The 18541-nt window shown below is 34.6% G+C and overlaps 1 protein-coding gene across 4 annotated transcripts in view; it reads left to right on the top strand.

Annotated features, from left to right (window-relative positions):
- LOC106077050 (roundabout homolog 1-like) overlaps positions 1–17302 on the top strand; it is a 90999-nt gene extending 73697 nt beyond the window's left edge. For 3 of the 4 annotated variants that reach the window (XM_056040314.1, XM_056040316.1, XM_056040315.1), the window contains exons 26-31: positions 1973–2221; positions 6749–6791; positions 9323–9518; positions 10485–10566; positions 11363–11481; positions 11716–17302. In XM_056040314.1, the coding sequence (XP_055896289.1) occupies positions 1973–2221; positions 6749–6791; positions 9323–9518; positions 10485–10566; positions 11363–11481; positions 11716–11874 (848 nt within the window). In that variant the 3' untranslated portion in view covers positions 11875–17302. Of the gene's footprint in view, positions 1–1972; positions 2222–5124; positions 5166–6748; positions 6792–9322; positions 9519–10484; positions 10567–11362; positions 11482–11715 lie in introns of those variants that run through there. The other variant, XM_056040317.1, reaches the window with a different exon arrangement.
- Positions 17303–18541: the final 1239 nt, after the last annotated feature.

Raw genomic sequence — 18541 nt, 5'->3', positions numbered from 1 at the left:
GTCTTTTTTTAAATGATTTTTTTCTTAGTGGGAATTACTTCTAGGCACAATGAAAGTAACTTCTTTAACTCACTTAACTTGGTTGATTGTAAATAATATATTTTTTTCAATGTACTTTGAAGAGTATATTAAAACTTGCTTTAAATCATTTTTCTTTTGAAATTATTTTTAAATGGCTGATGCACAGACAATATAGAAATGATATTTTACCTTAATTAAACAAATATAAACAATACAATTATTCCCTCTTTCGGAATAATTTTCAGAATTGTATTATTGTGATGTATTTGTCAGAACCAACCTTTCATCATCCGTAACAAATCAATTTGAATTAGGAAGCACTTATTTTATCAGTATAGCCCTTTAACTCAATATATAACTCCTATAGATTGTGGTGTTTATAGTAGACAACTAATGTAATACAATGTGAATAGAATTAAGTGTCCAGCAATTCTTTTTAAACTTTCATATAAGAAGAGCTCTTCATATCTCATTGTGAATGTGAAAATAAACTGTTTCTTTATGAGTGAAAACCAGATGTGTATAGCTTTTTTTTTCTACAAATTTTGAAGAAAAAAAAAGCCAAAAAAAAAAAGGCCTACTGAGGAAAATGAATGTTTTTGAAACAGTGACTACTAATGCAGTGGGTACCGAGTCACATAGGAGGGCAAATTCCACCCCCTGAACAGGCTGTAAGCTTTCATCAAGCCCTGGCTATAATTCAAAAAACAGAAATGGAAAAGTGGTTTGAGTGCTGAGACTAGTCCCAAAAAGCCTGTGGAGTCTGGGAGCGCATGAGGCGCCCTGACGCACTTCCCCGTGGTGGAGGCTGTCCAGGCCTGAGCAAGCTATTATAGCACAGTGCAGGACAGGCCATTGTCCTCTTGGCTCATATTTCTCGCGGCTATGGACAAATTTTGATTCACGGTGCCCCCGCTGCAGGGAAGAAGAGGAAACCGTGCCTCATATTCTGTTTGACTGCCCCAGACTTGCTGATCTCCGTCTCGACAGGTCTTGGAAACCCAAAATTCTCGACCTGTATGGTGACATTTATGCACTACGCAAGACAGCAGGGTTTCTGTCCAGGGCTTTTGCAAGAGAGGATTTGAGCCTCTCAAGCCCTTACTCAAATGGAGTTTGATGATGATGATGATGACTACTATCACATAAGTGGTTAAAATATTGTTACGAATCTCACTATCCAGGCTCTCTGCAAACTGCACCATACACCACCAACTTAAAGAACTTGACAACTCAGGGCTCCAAAGTAACGTAACACTTTAATAGTTGAATAAATAACAGCCAATACTGTACAATTGGCAACACGTACACTGTACAAATATCTCTCCCATAACACCGTTCCGCCGTATCAACTCTTGCACTGGCCTCTCCGTCTCGTTCCGGGCTTGCACTGGGTTCAACAGTTCAGGACTGACTTCACACACTAGGCTCGTTGTGTCGGACTCGATCGCAGACCAAGATCAAGACGCCGTTCGTCTCAACTGTACTTGATAGTACTCCGCACTGAACCGTTGTAATGCTCCATACAGAACCACACCGCTGAACTGTGCTGTAGTCGACCGTGTTCTGAACTCTTGTCGTGAACCTCCTTTCTGAACCATCTTGACTGCGACACCTCCGCTGTTATATAGGGTCCCTACTGGCCTTCTCGAACCGCACAGAACGCCGCTCGACGTTTCTAGGTGGTCAGATGACTACAACTCTCGTGACGCTCCTGAGCTCTGTTCGCGACGGCGATCCTTCCCGAACCATCCTGTTGACACACGACTCGGCTGACCGTCGTAACTCGTCACGGCTGACCACTCGTCTAGCGCTGGCCTGGGGCGATTTGCGTCGTCTGACTACACTCACACCACTACCCCCAACTGTGCCACCACCAGGTTTATAACAATATTTCCAAATTATTTGAAGCTTGCATTTTTGAAAAATAAAAAGTATTTTTTTGTTTCAGCTGCCTTGATAGTGTCAACTTTGAGCAGTGATGTGTTTGAAGTCAGCACAGAGTATCTGACACACATGACTTATGAGGTGAGCAATGTGACTGGATTCTTCCTAGCCCAGCAAAGTGACCTCCCCATCAAACAAAACCTGGCAGCCATAGTGGCAGGAAGTATAGTTGGTACCATCGCCTTGGTTATCGTGACAGTTTTCATCTGTATTAAGTGCATCAAGTACAGAAGGAAACAAAGATTGAATTATGGTATGGGTTGTTTGCATTTATTTATTTGTGGTATAAATTATCTATTTATATCTGTCTATCAATTTATCTATATTTATGTCTAGAAAGGGTAAAAAAAAATATTTTTTTTTAACATTACCTAGGTTCCGAAATATCTCAAATCATTTTTTTTTTGTTTCATTTCCTGAACATAATTTTTAACAAGTTTCTGAATAATATTGATAATAAATTTTCTGTATGGTCAGTTAGATGCATCTATAAATTGTTGTATTTTTAAAAACATTAATGCATTATTCCTAAATGACATAAAGTCAATTAGAACTATTTATTTTAATTGATTGCATGCTCTATTAAACTGGTTATGTGCCTTGTATTGATATTAGCTAAAAAAAAACATTTCTAATTGCAGCCAATATTGCACAAAAATAGCTTTAATATTTTTTTTATTATATTTTACTAATATCTTTATCACACTATTTTTGGGAACAAATAGTTTATTTATTTGATACTAGTTTCTAAATAAGTCTCTTTTCTAGAAACTAAATCTATATTGCACTAAAACTTTTTATAATATTTATAATAATATTTAGAAGCCTGGATTTAATTGTGAATGGTATATGTAGTCTAAACTAGTGTTCTTTTGACTGAAACTCCATTACATACCCTCATGATGAATGTTCACTATGAAGTTTTTGTGTGCATGTTTCTGATGTAACCGTGAGTGCATGTGGGTGAATAGTTTGTTTGTGTAGGCTGAATAGATTCTGATAAAATCACAAGAAGATGGCTTCAGGAAATATAGATCACATGAAACACAACTAAAAAATGTAGGTATTGTTAGAGGATCAGAGTATACATATGTGATCCCACTGCATGACAGTATAACTAAAGGGATATTGTCTTTGTCATGTTTCATAGACCAAAATCAAGTGATATTGTCTTTGTCATATGTTTCATAGAACAAAATCAAGTGATATTGTCTTTGTCATGTTTCATAGACCAAAATCAAGTGATATTGTCTTTGTCATGTTTCATAGACCAAAATCAAGTGATATTGTCTTTGTCATATGTTTCATAGACCAAAATCAAGTGATATTGTCTTTGTCATGTTTCATAGACCAAAATCAATGGATATTGTCTTTGTCATGTTTCATAGACCAAAATCAAGGGATATTGTCTTTGTCATGTTTCATAGACCAAAATCAAGGGATATTGTCTTTGTCATGTTTCATAGACCAAAATCAAGTGATATGGTCTTTGTCATGTTTCATAGACCAAAATCAAGTGATATGGTCTTTGTCATGTTTCATAGACCAAAATCAAGTGATATGGTCTTTGTCATGTTTCATAGACCAAAATCATGTGATATTGTCTTTGTCATGTTTCATAAACCAAAATGGGTAGATTTGCTTACTGCATGACATATCCGGGAACTGATATTTGTATTGTTTCATAATATAAGGCTCACTCTTATTCAGTTTGTTTGTCTGTTTTCTTCTCAATTCCTCAAGCATGATGTCTGATTGTGTTTGTCTGCAAACAAACAATTCTTTATTAGTCTTGACTCTCTAGCATGTACCGTTGGGCTTTCTTATCATTCATCATCTTTTTTTTTTTTTTGTTATTTACATTGAAAATAGTTCTCTGAAATAGATGATTTTAATATTACATGAAAATGAAATAACTAAAAAAAAATTTAGTACTTTCAGTTTTTTTAAATATTTGTAATTTTTTTTTTTAGAGTATGGTGGAAAAAAAAGAATCAGTTGTCCAGCCAGAATCTCCTTTTTCACATCATCTGCTTAGTTGTTAACTGAACATTTTAGACATGACTATTTGGCCTTTTTTCTCCATTCCTGTCTTTCTCTACTTTGGGTGTCCCCCTATCTACACTTCTTCATATTGTCTGCCTTTTGTTTCTGTTCTCTCACTCTCCTCTCCTTTAAAAACATATTGTGGATGCTGAAACATTATTTTGATCTTGTGCTGTAGTTGTATCCAGAGAGTCTAGATTGTTCAGCAAATTTTAGCATCACACGAGACAGGTGAACATTTCCATGTTATCACAAACTTCTTGTGTCTATATCTGATGCCGCAGTTTCTTTATTTGATTCTCCTTTTGACAGTTTTAAACATATTCTTTAAAGTTCATGAATTGATGACCTTTAGGACTTAGGCAACGACAAAGAATAATTTTTGAGAGAGTTAGTGTCACTAACAATGTGGAGACGGTGTAATAGGTTACTGTCTCCTGTGACATGTTCAAAAGGAAATCCTGAAACAAAATGAAGACTTGAACTTGTATCACAATATAGAGTCTTCAAGAGCTATGTTATCAAGTTTAGTAATAAATGCATAGAGTCATGGTAGAAACCACAGTAACTATCTAGCTTGTACCTGGTACCTTTTTTCATTTATAGCTTCATATCAATCTTTTCTAGAATCAGCTATACTTTTCTAATCAACCAAGACTTGGTGCATTTCTTCTTGAAAGTCTTCCATAACTGACTTTGTTTCAATTAGTTCTATCGAAAGTTTTTTTGTTTGTTAGTTTTGTTTTACATGTTTCAAATGTTCGTCAGAGTTGAAAATAATTTACTTCCTAGTCCAAACCTACAACAGGATGACAGGGGATTGCAGTGGAATGGTTTAAATCCAGGACCATCGAGAAGTCCAAATGAGTCCAGCCTGCATACCACATGACCAGGCAGCTTGTATATCCATGTACTTGAGTTCAAAGAGTTTGTTAAATTGAGATTATGAAACAAGTTAGATGAACCGTTGTGCAAATATAAATTTGGAAATCGTCAACAGTCTTGTATTACAAGTATAGCAATGTAACCATTGAATTGGCTTAAAACCATCGATGTAACCTGGAACTTGATGAAAGAAATAATTTCCTCTTTCTTAAAACCTTATTTCAGAATATCATGCTTACTTTAACCAAGGCTATTCCACTCATGTGGTAGGTGCAAGATTTAACACTGTAGTCTTGGATGTCATCACCAGGCACTAGCTTATCATCTTCACTTTATGATTTCAGTCCTTGCGGCTTTTTTTTTTGTTTTTGTTACATAGTTCTTTATTGAATGCAGGAAGTGTTGGGTTTTTTTGTAATGCTTTTGTTTGTTTTTTTGTTTGTTTGTTTTTTTTTTAGTTGTTTTTTTTATCACATTTGTTTCCCAGATAAATTGAAATCAAATTTGCTGCAATATTTAATCAAATGAAGAAACAAATCAGTTTAGAAGACACTTGATCAGGACTAAATTACTTTTAAAATAGAAAAAGAATGCAACATAAAGCAAAGACTTTATATTCTAAGATGTGATGCAGAGTTTTAAAAAAAAACATACAAGTTTCTACTTTTAGTTCACAACTATTGAATGAATACATTTTCAAATGTCCACATTTACCAGTACTTTAGTTATGCCTTGCTTTTAACTTTTACTTATTTTGGTGTGATTTGTTTTTTATTTATTTATGTTGTGCATTTGTAGAAACTGCATTATAGTCAATAGTCATAAAACTGAAAATAATTTAATTTTCATAAAAGTAAATGATATCCGTAATATTTTTTTACATTAAAATATCTATTGGTATATTTTTCATTTTCTTTTTTTAAGAGATCCGTTTTTTTTAATACATTTTGTTTTTAGATAAGTCTAGGTGTAGTAGCCAAGGAGTCAAGTGCTTGGCTTCCTAAGTGCGTGTATTTGAGTTCACTCCCCAGTCTGGAATTTTGAACTTCGAAGACACTCGTGTAATGGGCACCTCTCATATGTTGTAAAGTATAGTTGGTTGGTCATTGTGCTGGTCATTTTAGAAACAGACGAGCTTAACATCATCTGCCCTCATAGATTGCAAAGTCTGAAATTGTTACCTTTACCTTTGTATTTAAAACCAATAATCATTGCATAGACTTGACCTTCTAATGATGCCTTGACCTTTTATTGTTGCCTTGACCTTCTATTGTTGCCTTGACCTTCTATTGATGCTTCTGTTTGTTTAGAGTTCATTTTTATTTCTAAAAGTTTTTTTACCGCCCTTAAAAGTTTTATTTTCAGTTAATATTGTTGTTAATTATTGTTTGCATATGTATATTTCTTATTATTTATGTTTGTGACTTTTTTGTGAGGACAGCCATTCAAACAATATAGAAGCTGAAAAAAACTAAGTGTTATTTTCAGTTAAGCCACTCTTAAACTTCTGTCTATGAAACTAACCACACACAAACAATTTTGTAAAATTTTATGAAGATCAAATGTCAAACCTGCTTTTTTCTTTTTTTTTTTAATCTGAATATCTTGCCCCAAAAAAATCTGATTTGATATCATGCTTTGTTCATGTATACATTTGCATGCCTGTTTTTATACTCACCTTATTTTATATCATGTTCACATCCAACTGAAGTCAAATACTTACAACTTAAAATATTATTGCAGATCTTCATTGTTGTTTTGCAAGCTGTCTTCAATGGAACTGCAACCTGTTTCGTTTTTTTCTATTAAATATTTTTTTGGTCTAATTTTTGTTTTTCTTTATTTACAGTTGTAGAAGAAGCTGAGAATGAAGAGCCTGTTAGCACTTACAGGTAGGTGAAACATAGTGTGGTGACACGGTTACTGTGTGGTCAACCGTGACACACGGTCAAGTGTTGAGTATCGAGAGTTAGGGGACTTGGGGGAGTGACTAGTGTGTAAACAAGAAGAGAGAGAAAGGTCAGCGAGTGAAGCAGGAGATCTGTACATAACGTTGCCGTGTATATATGTTTTGTTAAAATGTTCCACAATTAAAAGACACTTTAAACGTAAAGGACTTGTTTCTTCACACATAGAGACAATAGAATCATTGAATATGTAGATTATCAATGACTAAAAGTTGGCATTTCAACACCTCTGTTAAGTTGGTGGGTTTTTTTTCAGACTCCATTTAGAGGATTTGACCTGATTTTTGGCACATCAGCAGATTTTAGGCCATGTGTCATGCTCTTTAATTTGTTAAGGATTCTATTTATTTACTCTGTAAATACAAATGGGGCTCAAAGTTACAAAATTTAAGAATTGTAATCAGCTTATTTATAGTTTGAATATTAAAAGTTTTAGTTTGTAAAATGTTTCACCTGTTTTGGGTGTTCCTTCAGAGTGGAAGATAATTTACTTCCTAGTCCAAACCTCCCGCAGGACTATAGGAGATGGCAGAGGGTAGGGTTTGAACCGGAGACCACCGACAAGACCGAACAACAGTCCAGCGCGCATACCGCATGACAAGGCAGCCATCCATGGAACCTGGAGACAATAGGTGCAATGATTATCAAACAACATAGCAATGCAATGTTTGTCTGGAGACAATGTGTTGAATGGTTCTCAAACAACTTAGCAATGCAATGTTTGTCTGGAGACAATGTGTTCAATGGTTCTCAAACAACTAAGCAATGCAATGTTTGTCTGGAGACATTGAGTTCAATGGTTCTCAAACAACTTAGCAATGCGATGTTTGTCTGTAAATATATGTGTATATTTTTTCACCCAAATAAACTCATTCAAATCACGCAGTCTTCCATGAGAAAATGTGTTTGTTTGTAAAATGTTTTACATGTTTCGGATGTTCCTTCAGAGTTGAAGATAGTTTACTTCCTAGTCCAAACCTCCCGCAGGATGACGGGGGATGGGAGCGGGCACGATTTGAACCCTCAACCATCGTTAAATCCGAACGACAGTCTAGCGCGCAAACCGCATGACCAGGCAGCCCTCTGACCTATATAAAGTTATATTGATCAAAATCAGGTAGTGATACAGTAACAATGGAACCAGACTGTTCATGGGATTAGGTCAGGTGTTTCATTCACTGCCAGGAAGCAGGACAACATGATAGGCATTCCTTAACAAAAGTTTACCTACGTCACATCTAGTAATAAAAAATCTGTTGAATTTGAAGATACTGATTTAATTTTTTCAATTGTTGAGAGAGTTGAGCCATAAACTCTTAAACTCTAGACCAGCAAGAAGCTCTCTTCCACCAGCCTGGTTAAACATTTTTCCTGTCTGTGAGACATCCCTGCAGATGTTAATCGATCACATCCTTAGTTTTCTTATATCTGGTCTAGAGACAAAGCTGAAGGAAGAGTACACTGGGGAATCTCCACCACTTTCCTTTAAAGTACACTAACCACTCTGGTGGCTGTCATGAAAAGGCCCATTGTGGAATAGGGTGTGGATCATAACCGGCTTGTTGGGGCTCTCTTTCAGTCCCTGACTAGTGCAATGAAAAATGTTCCTAAGCACCCGAACAAGAGTCTTATTTTTATACCATAGAGGCCTCTAAATCATAGCCCAGTACTAATCTTATAAATTATATGTTCCTTATAAAAAGATTATATATATTTATAGATATCTTATCTTATATGATACAGATGTTACTTCAAAAAAGAAGATGATTACGTCCTACATGTCATGCATTTAGTCATGCATATTAACCAATGACCTAAATTCTGTCAAGTCACTGGTTTTACTGGCTAGCTCAGGCAACCCATTCCAGCATTTTTACAAATTTGTCCTAGCATACGGAACGAGAAATGTGCCATTATCTTTGTGTCTTTCTGAGTATTTTATTAGGTTTGGTTTTTGTATTTGAAGATTATGGTTCAGTGTTTTATGTATAATTGCTACTTTACTTTTAAGTCTTCTATCCTGAAGGCTTTCTAAATTGAGTGATTTTGCTAATGGTGTTACTCTAGTCAAATGTGAATATTCGTTTGTTATGAATCTCACTGCTCTATTTTGTGTCTGTTCCAGTTTCTTAATGTTTTCTTGAGTTGAGGGGTTACAAACAGAGGATGCATATTCTATTATTGGTCTAACCAAGGTTAAATAACATTTTAGTTTTATGTTCTTATTTGATTTATAGAAATTTCTTATAATAAATCCTAATGCTTTGTTTGATTTTTTGATAGTTTCATCAATATGACAGTTTTTTAATAATTGTAACACCTAGGTATTTTGCGTTTTTAGTCTGTGTTACTCTTATATATATATTTGACAATGTTTTCATATACATATTTATATTTGAGAAAGTTTGTTTTCACCAATCCACCAATGTGTCTCTCATTGTTTTTCTGCTGTGCAGACCTTTGGAACCTCCAGTACAGTCATCCTTCACCCCTTCCTTCCATTTCACTGATAACACAGAGGCCAAGCCTGCACCTATCACAAGCTCACAATCAGTGCCAGTCATCACAGTAACACAGCCAAGTGCCTTAAATGAGAATAGTGTCAGCAGTAGTACCAACAGTAGCCATGGATTCCAAGAAAAACCAAAGCAGGTACTTTCTCAGAAACATTTATCTGTAAGTTTAAAATCATTTATTCAGTTTTATTGTCTAAAAAGGGTGTATTTTATTGACATATTTTTTTATCTCAATAATTTATGTTGTCTAAATCTTTTCTAATCAAGCTTTTGTTTATACAAAAATTTTTAACCCAAAAGCAGCTAATGCGCACAAGTCTTGAAAACACTCCAGTCTATGTTAAAACCCAGATTTAAAAATAACCATGAACTTGATCTTTTATTGTTGTCTTTATATCTTAATAACTAAACTAGTGCAAGTCAGCATAGTTGTTTTCTAGTTTATGTAGTTATTTTGAATAGTCACTAAAACGTTATATATTTGTTAAAGTTTGCCTGAACATAAATACACTTAGAGATACAATTGTATGACAAGGAAATTGATTCACTCCTCTGCTGAGCCTTTAGCTGACAGATGTGAGTCCTAATGGAGGCACTGGAAGGTTTATGATTTGAGTTAAAAATGAGATCCCAGAGTTTAATCAGCTCTTTTGGGTGCCTGCATTCAGTTGGTGAAAATTATATAGCGAGTGGGTCCTTTTCGGGGGGCGGTGCACTGTGTATGTGGTATGGCAGGTTTTCGCATAGTCACCATTATGGCCGCTACTACTGGGAGCCCTCAAACAGGACTCAGGATGGGGAATCCCATGTCCAGGCCTGGTTGTTGGATAAAAGCCTTTCTAACAATCAACGGGATAATGGCGCCTATGGTGCCGATTCCATACTGGACTTCATTGAAGGTGAAAATTAAAAGCTATTTGTTATTGTATTGTTCACATATCAGCCTCACTAATTAGTGAGTAAACACGTTGTTCTGTGAGCCCCCAAGATCTTGATCTTTTTGTTATGGCAATCAAATAATAAGAGGAATCAAATGACAAGAAATGTTTGTTGTTACTTTTCTTTATTTTGTATATTTTGTACTCATTTTTCATTTGTACAGAAAAGTCATCTATTGCCTAAAATTTCTATATCATTTGCCTACACAAAGCTGGATGATGATCAGCCTGGGGCTGAAGCAAATGGTAAGTTGATTGACTGTCTGGTATGAACCTCAGACTGATAGTCTTGTATTTAGACCCAATACTAAAATATAATAATTTGTGGCTGTCTGGTATGAACCTCAGACTGATAGCCTTGTATTTAAGCTCAATACTAAAATGTAATAATTTGTGGCTGTCTGGTATGAACCTCAGACTGATAGTCTTGTATTTAAGCTCAATACTAAAATGTAATAATTTGTGGCTGTCTGGTATGGACCTCAGACTGATAGCCTTGTATTTAATCTCAATACTAAAATATAAAATAATTTGTAGCTGTCTGGTATGAACCTCAGACTGATAGCCTTGTATTTAAGCTCAATACTAAAATGTAAATGTAAGTTTCTGAAGCTAATTACAACAAACTTTTGTTACTTTTTAAAAAGAAGAAATGTTCATTTTGTGGCTAAGATGTTTATGAAGTCAGCAAATATATGACTACTTCAACTTCCTAACTAGCACAATTAGAAACATGGTTTAAAAGAGTTTGATTGTATTTCATCAGTTTCAGTTCAGTATACTATGTTACAATCTATTTATTTTTCATTTGAAGTCACAGTGTTAAAGACAACCAGCCTTATTATATACACTGTTTGGATATTGGTAAACAAAGTAGGACACATCTATCTCACTATCATCATCTTTCTCTCTCTCTTTATATATATATATATATATATATATATATATATATATATATATATATATATATATAAGATTTTGTATTGTCACTATTCCCATTGTATATAAAACATTTATCACATGTATATTTTTCATTGATCAGTCTCTGAAGGCTATGAGAATCCTGGTTTTGCTTTTGCTATAACCAAGGAGAAGACAAGTGCAAGTTTTTTATCTATCCCAGGATTATCAGATAGCTATTCTGACACAGCTTCAATCTCTGTAAGTTGGGGGAACGAACTCTAGCTTTTAAATTTCAATATTTTGTTTCTCTCAAAGATCATGTTTTAAAAAAATATGTTTCTTTTTCTTTTGGCTTCCAATGGATATGTCTGTTAATATGTTAAGTCGCAGTTTGATTTGAAAAGATATGATTTTATTAAAAGATAGTTAGGATAGTCATGTCATGTATAAAGATTTTCAATTACTAAGCAGTTCCTTTTTTTTTGCTTACAGTCTGAGACACTCCGACGTAATCACAGGATGCGTAGTGAAGTTGCAGCAGCTATAGCCTTCATGAGGATCCACAAGGGGGAGCCCTTAGATGAAACAGACATTCTTATAGAGAACGAAATAGAAGCAGAAGTTATCTTCAGTGAAAGGACAATGGTTTAATTGTTGCTGCTTAAGTTAGAGCCCTTGTTTAAACACTGCTGCAATCGTAAATCAATGCCTAGTGCTTCCTGTGTTGAAATGCTGATCCCTTGTGTGGCCAGGCTGTCCTAGGCAGGATCAACTCGCAGGCATATATTGACTATAAAACTGAAAGAGAACTAATGATGCTGACAATGAAATGGCAAAAAGGAATAAAATTCTTTTTCTGCACAATGAACTAAGTGCTGCCCTTGGATTTTGTGATGCCAGGAAATGGGAGGAACTTCTTTAGTTAATTCCTTATGACTATTGTAGTGTTGAGTTTTATCCTAGTACAAGCACATTAGAATAAATTGTTTAAAGCTCAAAACAAAGAAATGAAGTTTGTAGATGTTAATTTTCCTTTATTCTAGACTTTGGGATGTGTCCCCCCCCCCCATTTGCATAGTGATATTAATTTCATGAACAGATTTTCTTATTTTTGTCCCTGCAATGTCATTGCTTATTGATGTTATAATAACATCCTTGTGGTATTGCTGCCTAATTAGAGTCATTGATTCTTTGTTAGTTCTCGCTAATTTGATCTGCCAGTAATGTCCTTGAATATCAAAGCTTTCTTCCGTTGCTGAGGCTATCATCATTCTGAAGCCACGTCATTCTGAGGCTATCATCATTCTGAAGCTACGTCATTCTGAGGCTATCATCATTCTGAAGCTACGTCATTCTGAGGCTATCATCTTTCTGAAGCTACGCCATTCTGAGGCTATCATCATTCTGAAGCTACGTTATGTGCATAGTTTCACGACGTTGTGTTAACATATCACTAGTTTTGTTCTTCTGCTTCTCTTAATTACTGCCTTTACTTTTCTATAATTTATCACAGTGCCATCCAGTCAACATGTACACCTCTGTTACAACGATTCTATATTGATATAAATGGTTCAACTGTCCCATGTAAATTATTCTGAATACCAAGCTCTCAGTACTGACATTGAAAGTCTTATCTACACTGTATTGATTGCTTATTTTTACATTTCAAAATGCTAATTTCACTTCATTAATCAGTGCAATATTTAATATTTTGTTTGATTTGTATACAAATATGGTGAAATAATAGGCGTTTTGTGACATTGGTATTTTATTTCAATGGTATTATTAATTATACAGTGAAGACAAATCGGAATAACAAACTCCAATTACGTTTTCCAGGATGGCTGCCTGGTCGTGCGGTTTGCACGCTGGACTGTCGTTCAGATTTATCGATGGTCCCAGGTTCAAACCCTGCCCGCTCCCATCCCCCGTCGTCCTGCGGGAGGTTTGGACTAGGAAGTAATTATCTTCAACTCTGAAGGAACATCCGAAACATGTAAAACATTTTACAAACATTTTTCATTCCAAGATCATTTGTAAATAATAAAAGATTGTGTATTACTATAAGAAGATTTGGTAGAAGTTTGAGATTAATAATTTACAGGTTTGTTGTTTTATTCACATAGATATATAAATATATATATATCAGCCAGGTATGCAACCAAATAAGTTGGGTGAAGATGCTGAGATTCTTGACCAGTGTTAAATTTTTTAAAAAGTTAGTATTTTTGTTTTCTAATGTAAATGATTTATTCTGTTGTTTCTGGGATTGAAATCTATGTGAACTGTTGGTCTTGAGGATTCCCCTCTAGTCAGTGCATGGGAAAATACAGATTATGTCAGACCAGTGACGTGGCAATGAGATATAATGGTCTAAACTGCCCACAGGTTGCGACATCGCAGGTCAGTATTCAGGCCTTCTATAATGGTTGGTTTTGATTAGATCCACTCTTATGGCAATAATTGTTTCTCACTGATGTATGTGTTAATTTTTAAGCAATTTGATATCTGACATGATTCAACTCAAAACGATAAATTAATAATGTTGAGCTGTAAATGTTTTATTCAAGTTTGATTGAATAAAATGAAGAATTAGTTAATGTATTATATAGTTAATGCATCAATTGTTTTAGTTCAAAACTTATTTATGTACTTAATACCCCGTACATCGATGCTCTTAATATTAATATGATCTCTATCATGTGTGGTCTCCAAGTCTTTGATATAGCCACATCAGGTATTTTATACATTATATATTTTCATAATATAGTCACACCTTGGTATACAATATATAAATTCTTTCTATGTTCATAATATAGCCACATCTAGGTATTTTACACATTTTATGATCATAATATACCCACATCTAAGTATTTTACACATTTTTTGTTCTTAATTAAGCCACATCTAGGTATTTTAAACATTTTTTGTTTATAATATAGCAACCTAAGCAGGATAATTTGGTTCAGTGGTCATTTTGGCAGCCCCGCTTTGTCAAATGTTTTAGCACATCTTATATGTTCATTTTATTATGTCTTAAGAAAAAGTGATCAATATTAATGTTTTGTATTTGCATTAGTATTCAAAAGTGGTTTTTTTTATGTTAAGAATAAGCTATTTTTGTCCCTTAAGATTTGGGATTCAAGTTTGTGGTGTACCATTTGGTATGTGACTAACCTCATGATGTGTGTGTAAGGGTTTTAAGATTGTCCAAAAACAAAATGAAAGAATGATAGAGACAATGATAGGAAAAAAATGGATGCAATTTTGTGTTTTTACTCACAAAAATCATAATCTTTATTATCCATAAAAAAATTTGTGTTTGACATACTGCTCTTTTGAACAGCTGATTGATAAAAGATTGGAACAGGAGGGAAGCAGGTCAACATCTCAAGTATGACTCTGACCTATTCTAGTTGGCAGTATGTTTTTCATGAAATAGTCCAAACTTTTATTACAATTAATAGTACAAATATTGTTAGAAGAAAAATGCTGGTAATAAAGTTTTGTGGGGGTTTTTATTATTGTCAGAGGTTTAGGGGCCAAAATGGCTTGCGCCAAAACAAGGCTGGCTGAAGCTGATTCGACCCATTGCTTCAATTGGGCACCGCGCCTGGCAGGAGCCCTGCAATATATATTAAACATATCACTGTCAGCTATGGCTCTTGTCACTGGCTTAAAGGGTTAACATATTTAGTGTAAGATTGACGCTACTTTTATTAACTCGCTGATGCCTATTGTACTTCAGTTGCTTCCTATACATATGTTGGTATAATGATCTAATTGATGCTAATAGCTGCTTTTTTTTTAATTCAGAAGAGGAGCCTCGCAAGCATCCATTAGTTTGCATCAAAACAGCTTTGTTAAAATGTTACATAGTTAATATAACACTGAAAAAGCACATCTAGGTATTTTAAACATTCTGGTTTCACATCTAGGTATTTTAAACATTCTACTTTCACATCTAGGTATTTTAAACATTCTGGTTTCACATCTAGGTATTTTAAACATTCTGGTTTCACATCTAGGTATTTTAAACATTCTGGTTTCACATCTAGGTATTTTAAACATTCTGGTTTCACATCTAGTTGTAATATTAATTCTATCCACATTCATTAAGATTACTAGTCCCAAATCTTAAATTTTGCCCCATATTAATACAGTACTGTAGCAATAAACCAGACAATTCTCTTATTTATAATAATTTTATTTATTTATTTTGGGTGGTTTCTTTTGCTGTTTTGTTAAATATCAAACTAGACAGTTCTTGTCTAGATATTGTTTGTGATATTTTAAATAATAGGAATAACTGAGAAGTGAATATCAGTTTAAGGATTTGTAATTAACCAAGCAGGAAGATAGTAAAGATTAAAATGTAAATATTTTGATTTTGAATGAGTATTAGCTTCTTCTGTCATTATTTTGTTCCTATTTATTTCATATTGATACAAATATTTATTGATCAAAATACTGTATAAGCTTATTATTGTTGGACTGTCATTCCAGATATTTGTATATTTTTGTGCAATATTGAAATGTACAAACTTTTCAACCAAAGTGTTATTTAATTCCAGAAAAATAATTTAAAATCCAACATAATCTGTGATAGTAAAGCTTGGATTTGGATCGTAAGTTACTTTGTCAACTGGAATTTTTAATAGAATACTTTGCTATCATCTTCATCAGTGTTTCCCAAACTGTGTCCTGCAGAACCTTATGTGTTCCACTAGTAGGTGTTCCATGAAATACTGGAATAGTGAAATAGTGGGCCACCACGTGAATTCATCTCTCTAAAAAAAATTAAGCAAAGTGTTGCCCTAAATACTCAGAATGTGGGAAGTGCTCCATCAAGGAGAAAGTTTGGGAACCACTGGTCCTGTTTTTTGAAACAATGTAATATTTTACTATGTGAGGAGTAATTACATAAGGTGAACAATGTCAACCAAGTTGTTTGATTTACTTGCTTGTTATTGTTTTATGATAGGAAATATTATTATAACTTTTGTATCAAGCCTGAATATTACCAGAGTGCATGTTTTCTACTAAAACTCATCAGTCAAGGGATGTAAATCTTGTGTTACAAAGAGAAACAGAGTTGTCCTTTAATTGCCGCTTTTGTGTCTTATTAATTTTGATGAGTTCTATTATAAACTTGGAAGTTCATTTTGGTGGTCAGTATTCACAGTAAACAGAAACCTAGTAGCAACAGTTTCAACTAGATATATCCTCACATGGGGGGGGGGGAGGAAAGGGGGGGATCTGTTGGCAGGGTGGTAAAGCACTTAGCTTCTAAGCCTCAGGGGTCTAGGTTGGAATCTCGGCGTGAAGACTGGGATTTTGAATTTCAGTACTTTGAGGATGTCCCTGAGTTCACCCCATTCTAATGAGTGCATGATATTACTTGAGGAAAGTGAAGTCGGTTGGTCATTGTGCCGGCCACACGACACGCTTGTTAACCTTAAGGCTGAGAAACATGTATCTGCCCTATTGATGGCAAGGTCTGATGAAATGGGCTCTTTACTTTTATGATGTCCTCCCATTCCTTTCATGCACTTGTTTCTACAACTTTTTGTTTTGTCATAGATAACTGTTGGTAGCAATTGTCACTAGCTGACACACCCGGTTTCTTCTTGGGTAGACTAATTACCTAAACTATGGATAGACTAATTACCTAAACTATTGATAGACTAATTACCTAAACTATTGATAGACTAATTACCTAAACTGTGGCATTTTACGTCTCGAGAGACGATCTTTTCCCTTTGCAACTTCTTGTGTGACTAAAGAGGCCAATCCTTGATACACAGCTGCGATCGCAGGTTGGGCATATATAATCACCAGGCGCCGTTGCATTTTCACCCTTCGGTTGGTTGGTCGCCTAAACTATTGATAGACTAATTACCTAAACTATTGATCACATCTTTAGAAACATTTTTTAAAAACTTGTTTTAGTAGTTCGTCAGTTACCATTCAGAGTACTATGTTGTACGATAAACTCACAATGTACTTATAATCTTCTTTTATCTGCTTCACCCTACATAAACAGTCAACTAGGTTATGAAATACAATGTTCAGAAGACTTTTGTTTTTACTTTTTATTTTGACACTGATCTTAGGAGCACTTTGTTATAGACACATTATTTTATGTTTATATTTCATATTGAACATGAGTTTATAAGATGTATTGTGTGCTGACTAGATGGGAAACATTCTTGAAACATGGTTTGAAATGTGAGGTTTGCGCGCTGGACTGTCGTTTGGATTTATCGATGGTCTCGGGTTTAAACCCTGCCCGCTCCCATCTCCCGTCGTCCTGTGGGAGGTTTGGACTAGGAAGTAAACTATCTTCAACTCTGAAGGAACATGCGAAACATGTAGAACATTTTAAAAACAAAACAAACAAACAAATTAGGCTAAACATCTATAATTTAAAGCACAAAATAAGGCCTATGTATGAATTTATGTCCTGAATAAAAATCAATACCAATCTTGATGAAACTTGGCATAAATGTTCCCTATATCATGGCGGAGACCGTAGTGTATTTTCAATGTCCCTCCCACAACCGGAGGGCACTAAAATAGACTAAAAATACCTAATTGTATCTCTATTAAAAAACGCAACTTATCGGGTAAACCCGTTTTCACTGTATGTTTATATTTGATTGTTCCTCCCCCGCAAAGAACAATCTGCAATCTTCCAACTAAGAACAGGACACACACCACTATTAAATTACCATCTGAACAAAATAAACTCCACACAACTCCCCCTTTGCAGACACTGCGCCCACTCCTTTGAAACCGTATTTCAAACTTGTTTTAGTAGTTCATAAGTTACCATTCAGAGTACTATGTTGTACAATAAACTCACAATATACTTATAATCTTCTTTTATCTGCTTCACCCTACATAAACAGTCAACTAGTTTACGAAATACAATGTTCAGAATACTTTTGTTTTTACTCATTACAAATTTCCTTACGGATAATAAAGATTATTATTATTAAACCATATCCTCTTTGAATGCCCCTCCCTAATCCACCATAGGCAGACCCTACTTCCACTCCAGCCCAACATAACCAACACCCTGTACTGCAGTGCTGAACAACTGAAGAAAACAGCACACTTTTTTTCCTTGGCACAGTCTGCAAAAGAGCTCACAGCTCAGCAGCAATAAAGCTGGCTAGAAGAAGAATATTTGATAGGAATATGTCTGCTGACGAATAAATTCATTTTCACGCTCCAATTTTAATTATTATTCTTTTTTTTTTTAAATGTGAAGGGAACATTCTCCATGTTTGACTTAGATCAATTAAAATTT

Source organism: Biomphalaria glabrata, chromosome 9 (assembly GCF_947242115.1).
Source record: "Biomphalaria glabrata chromosome 9, xgBioGlab47.1, whole genome shotgun sequence".
Classification (NCBI taxonomy): domain Eukaryota; kingdom Metazoa; phylum Mollusca; class Gastropoda; family Planorbidae; genus Biomphalaria; species Biomphalaria glabrata.
The sequence above is the reverse complement of the archived record's forward strand: the minus strand, read 5'-3'. Positions and strand labels throughout refer to the sequence as shown.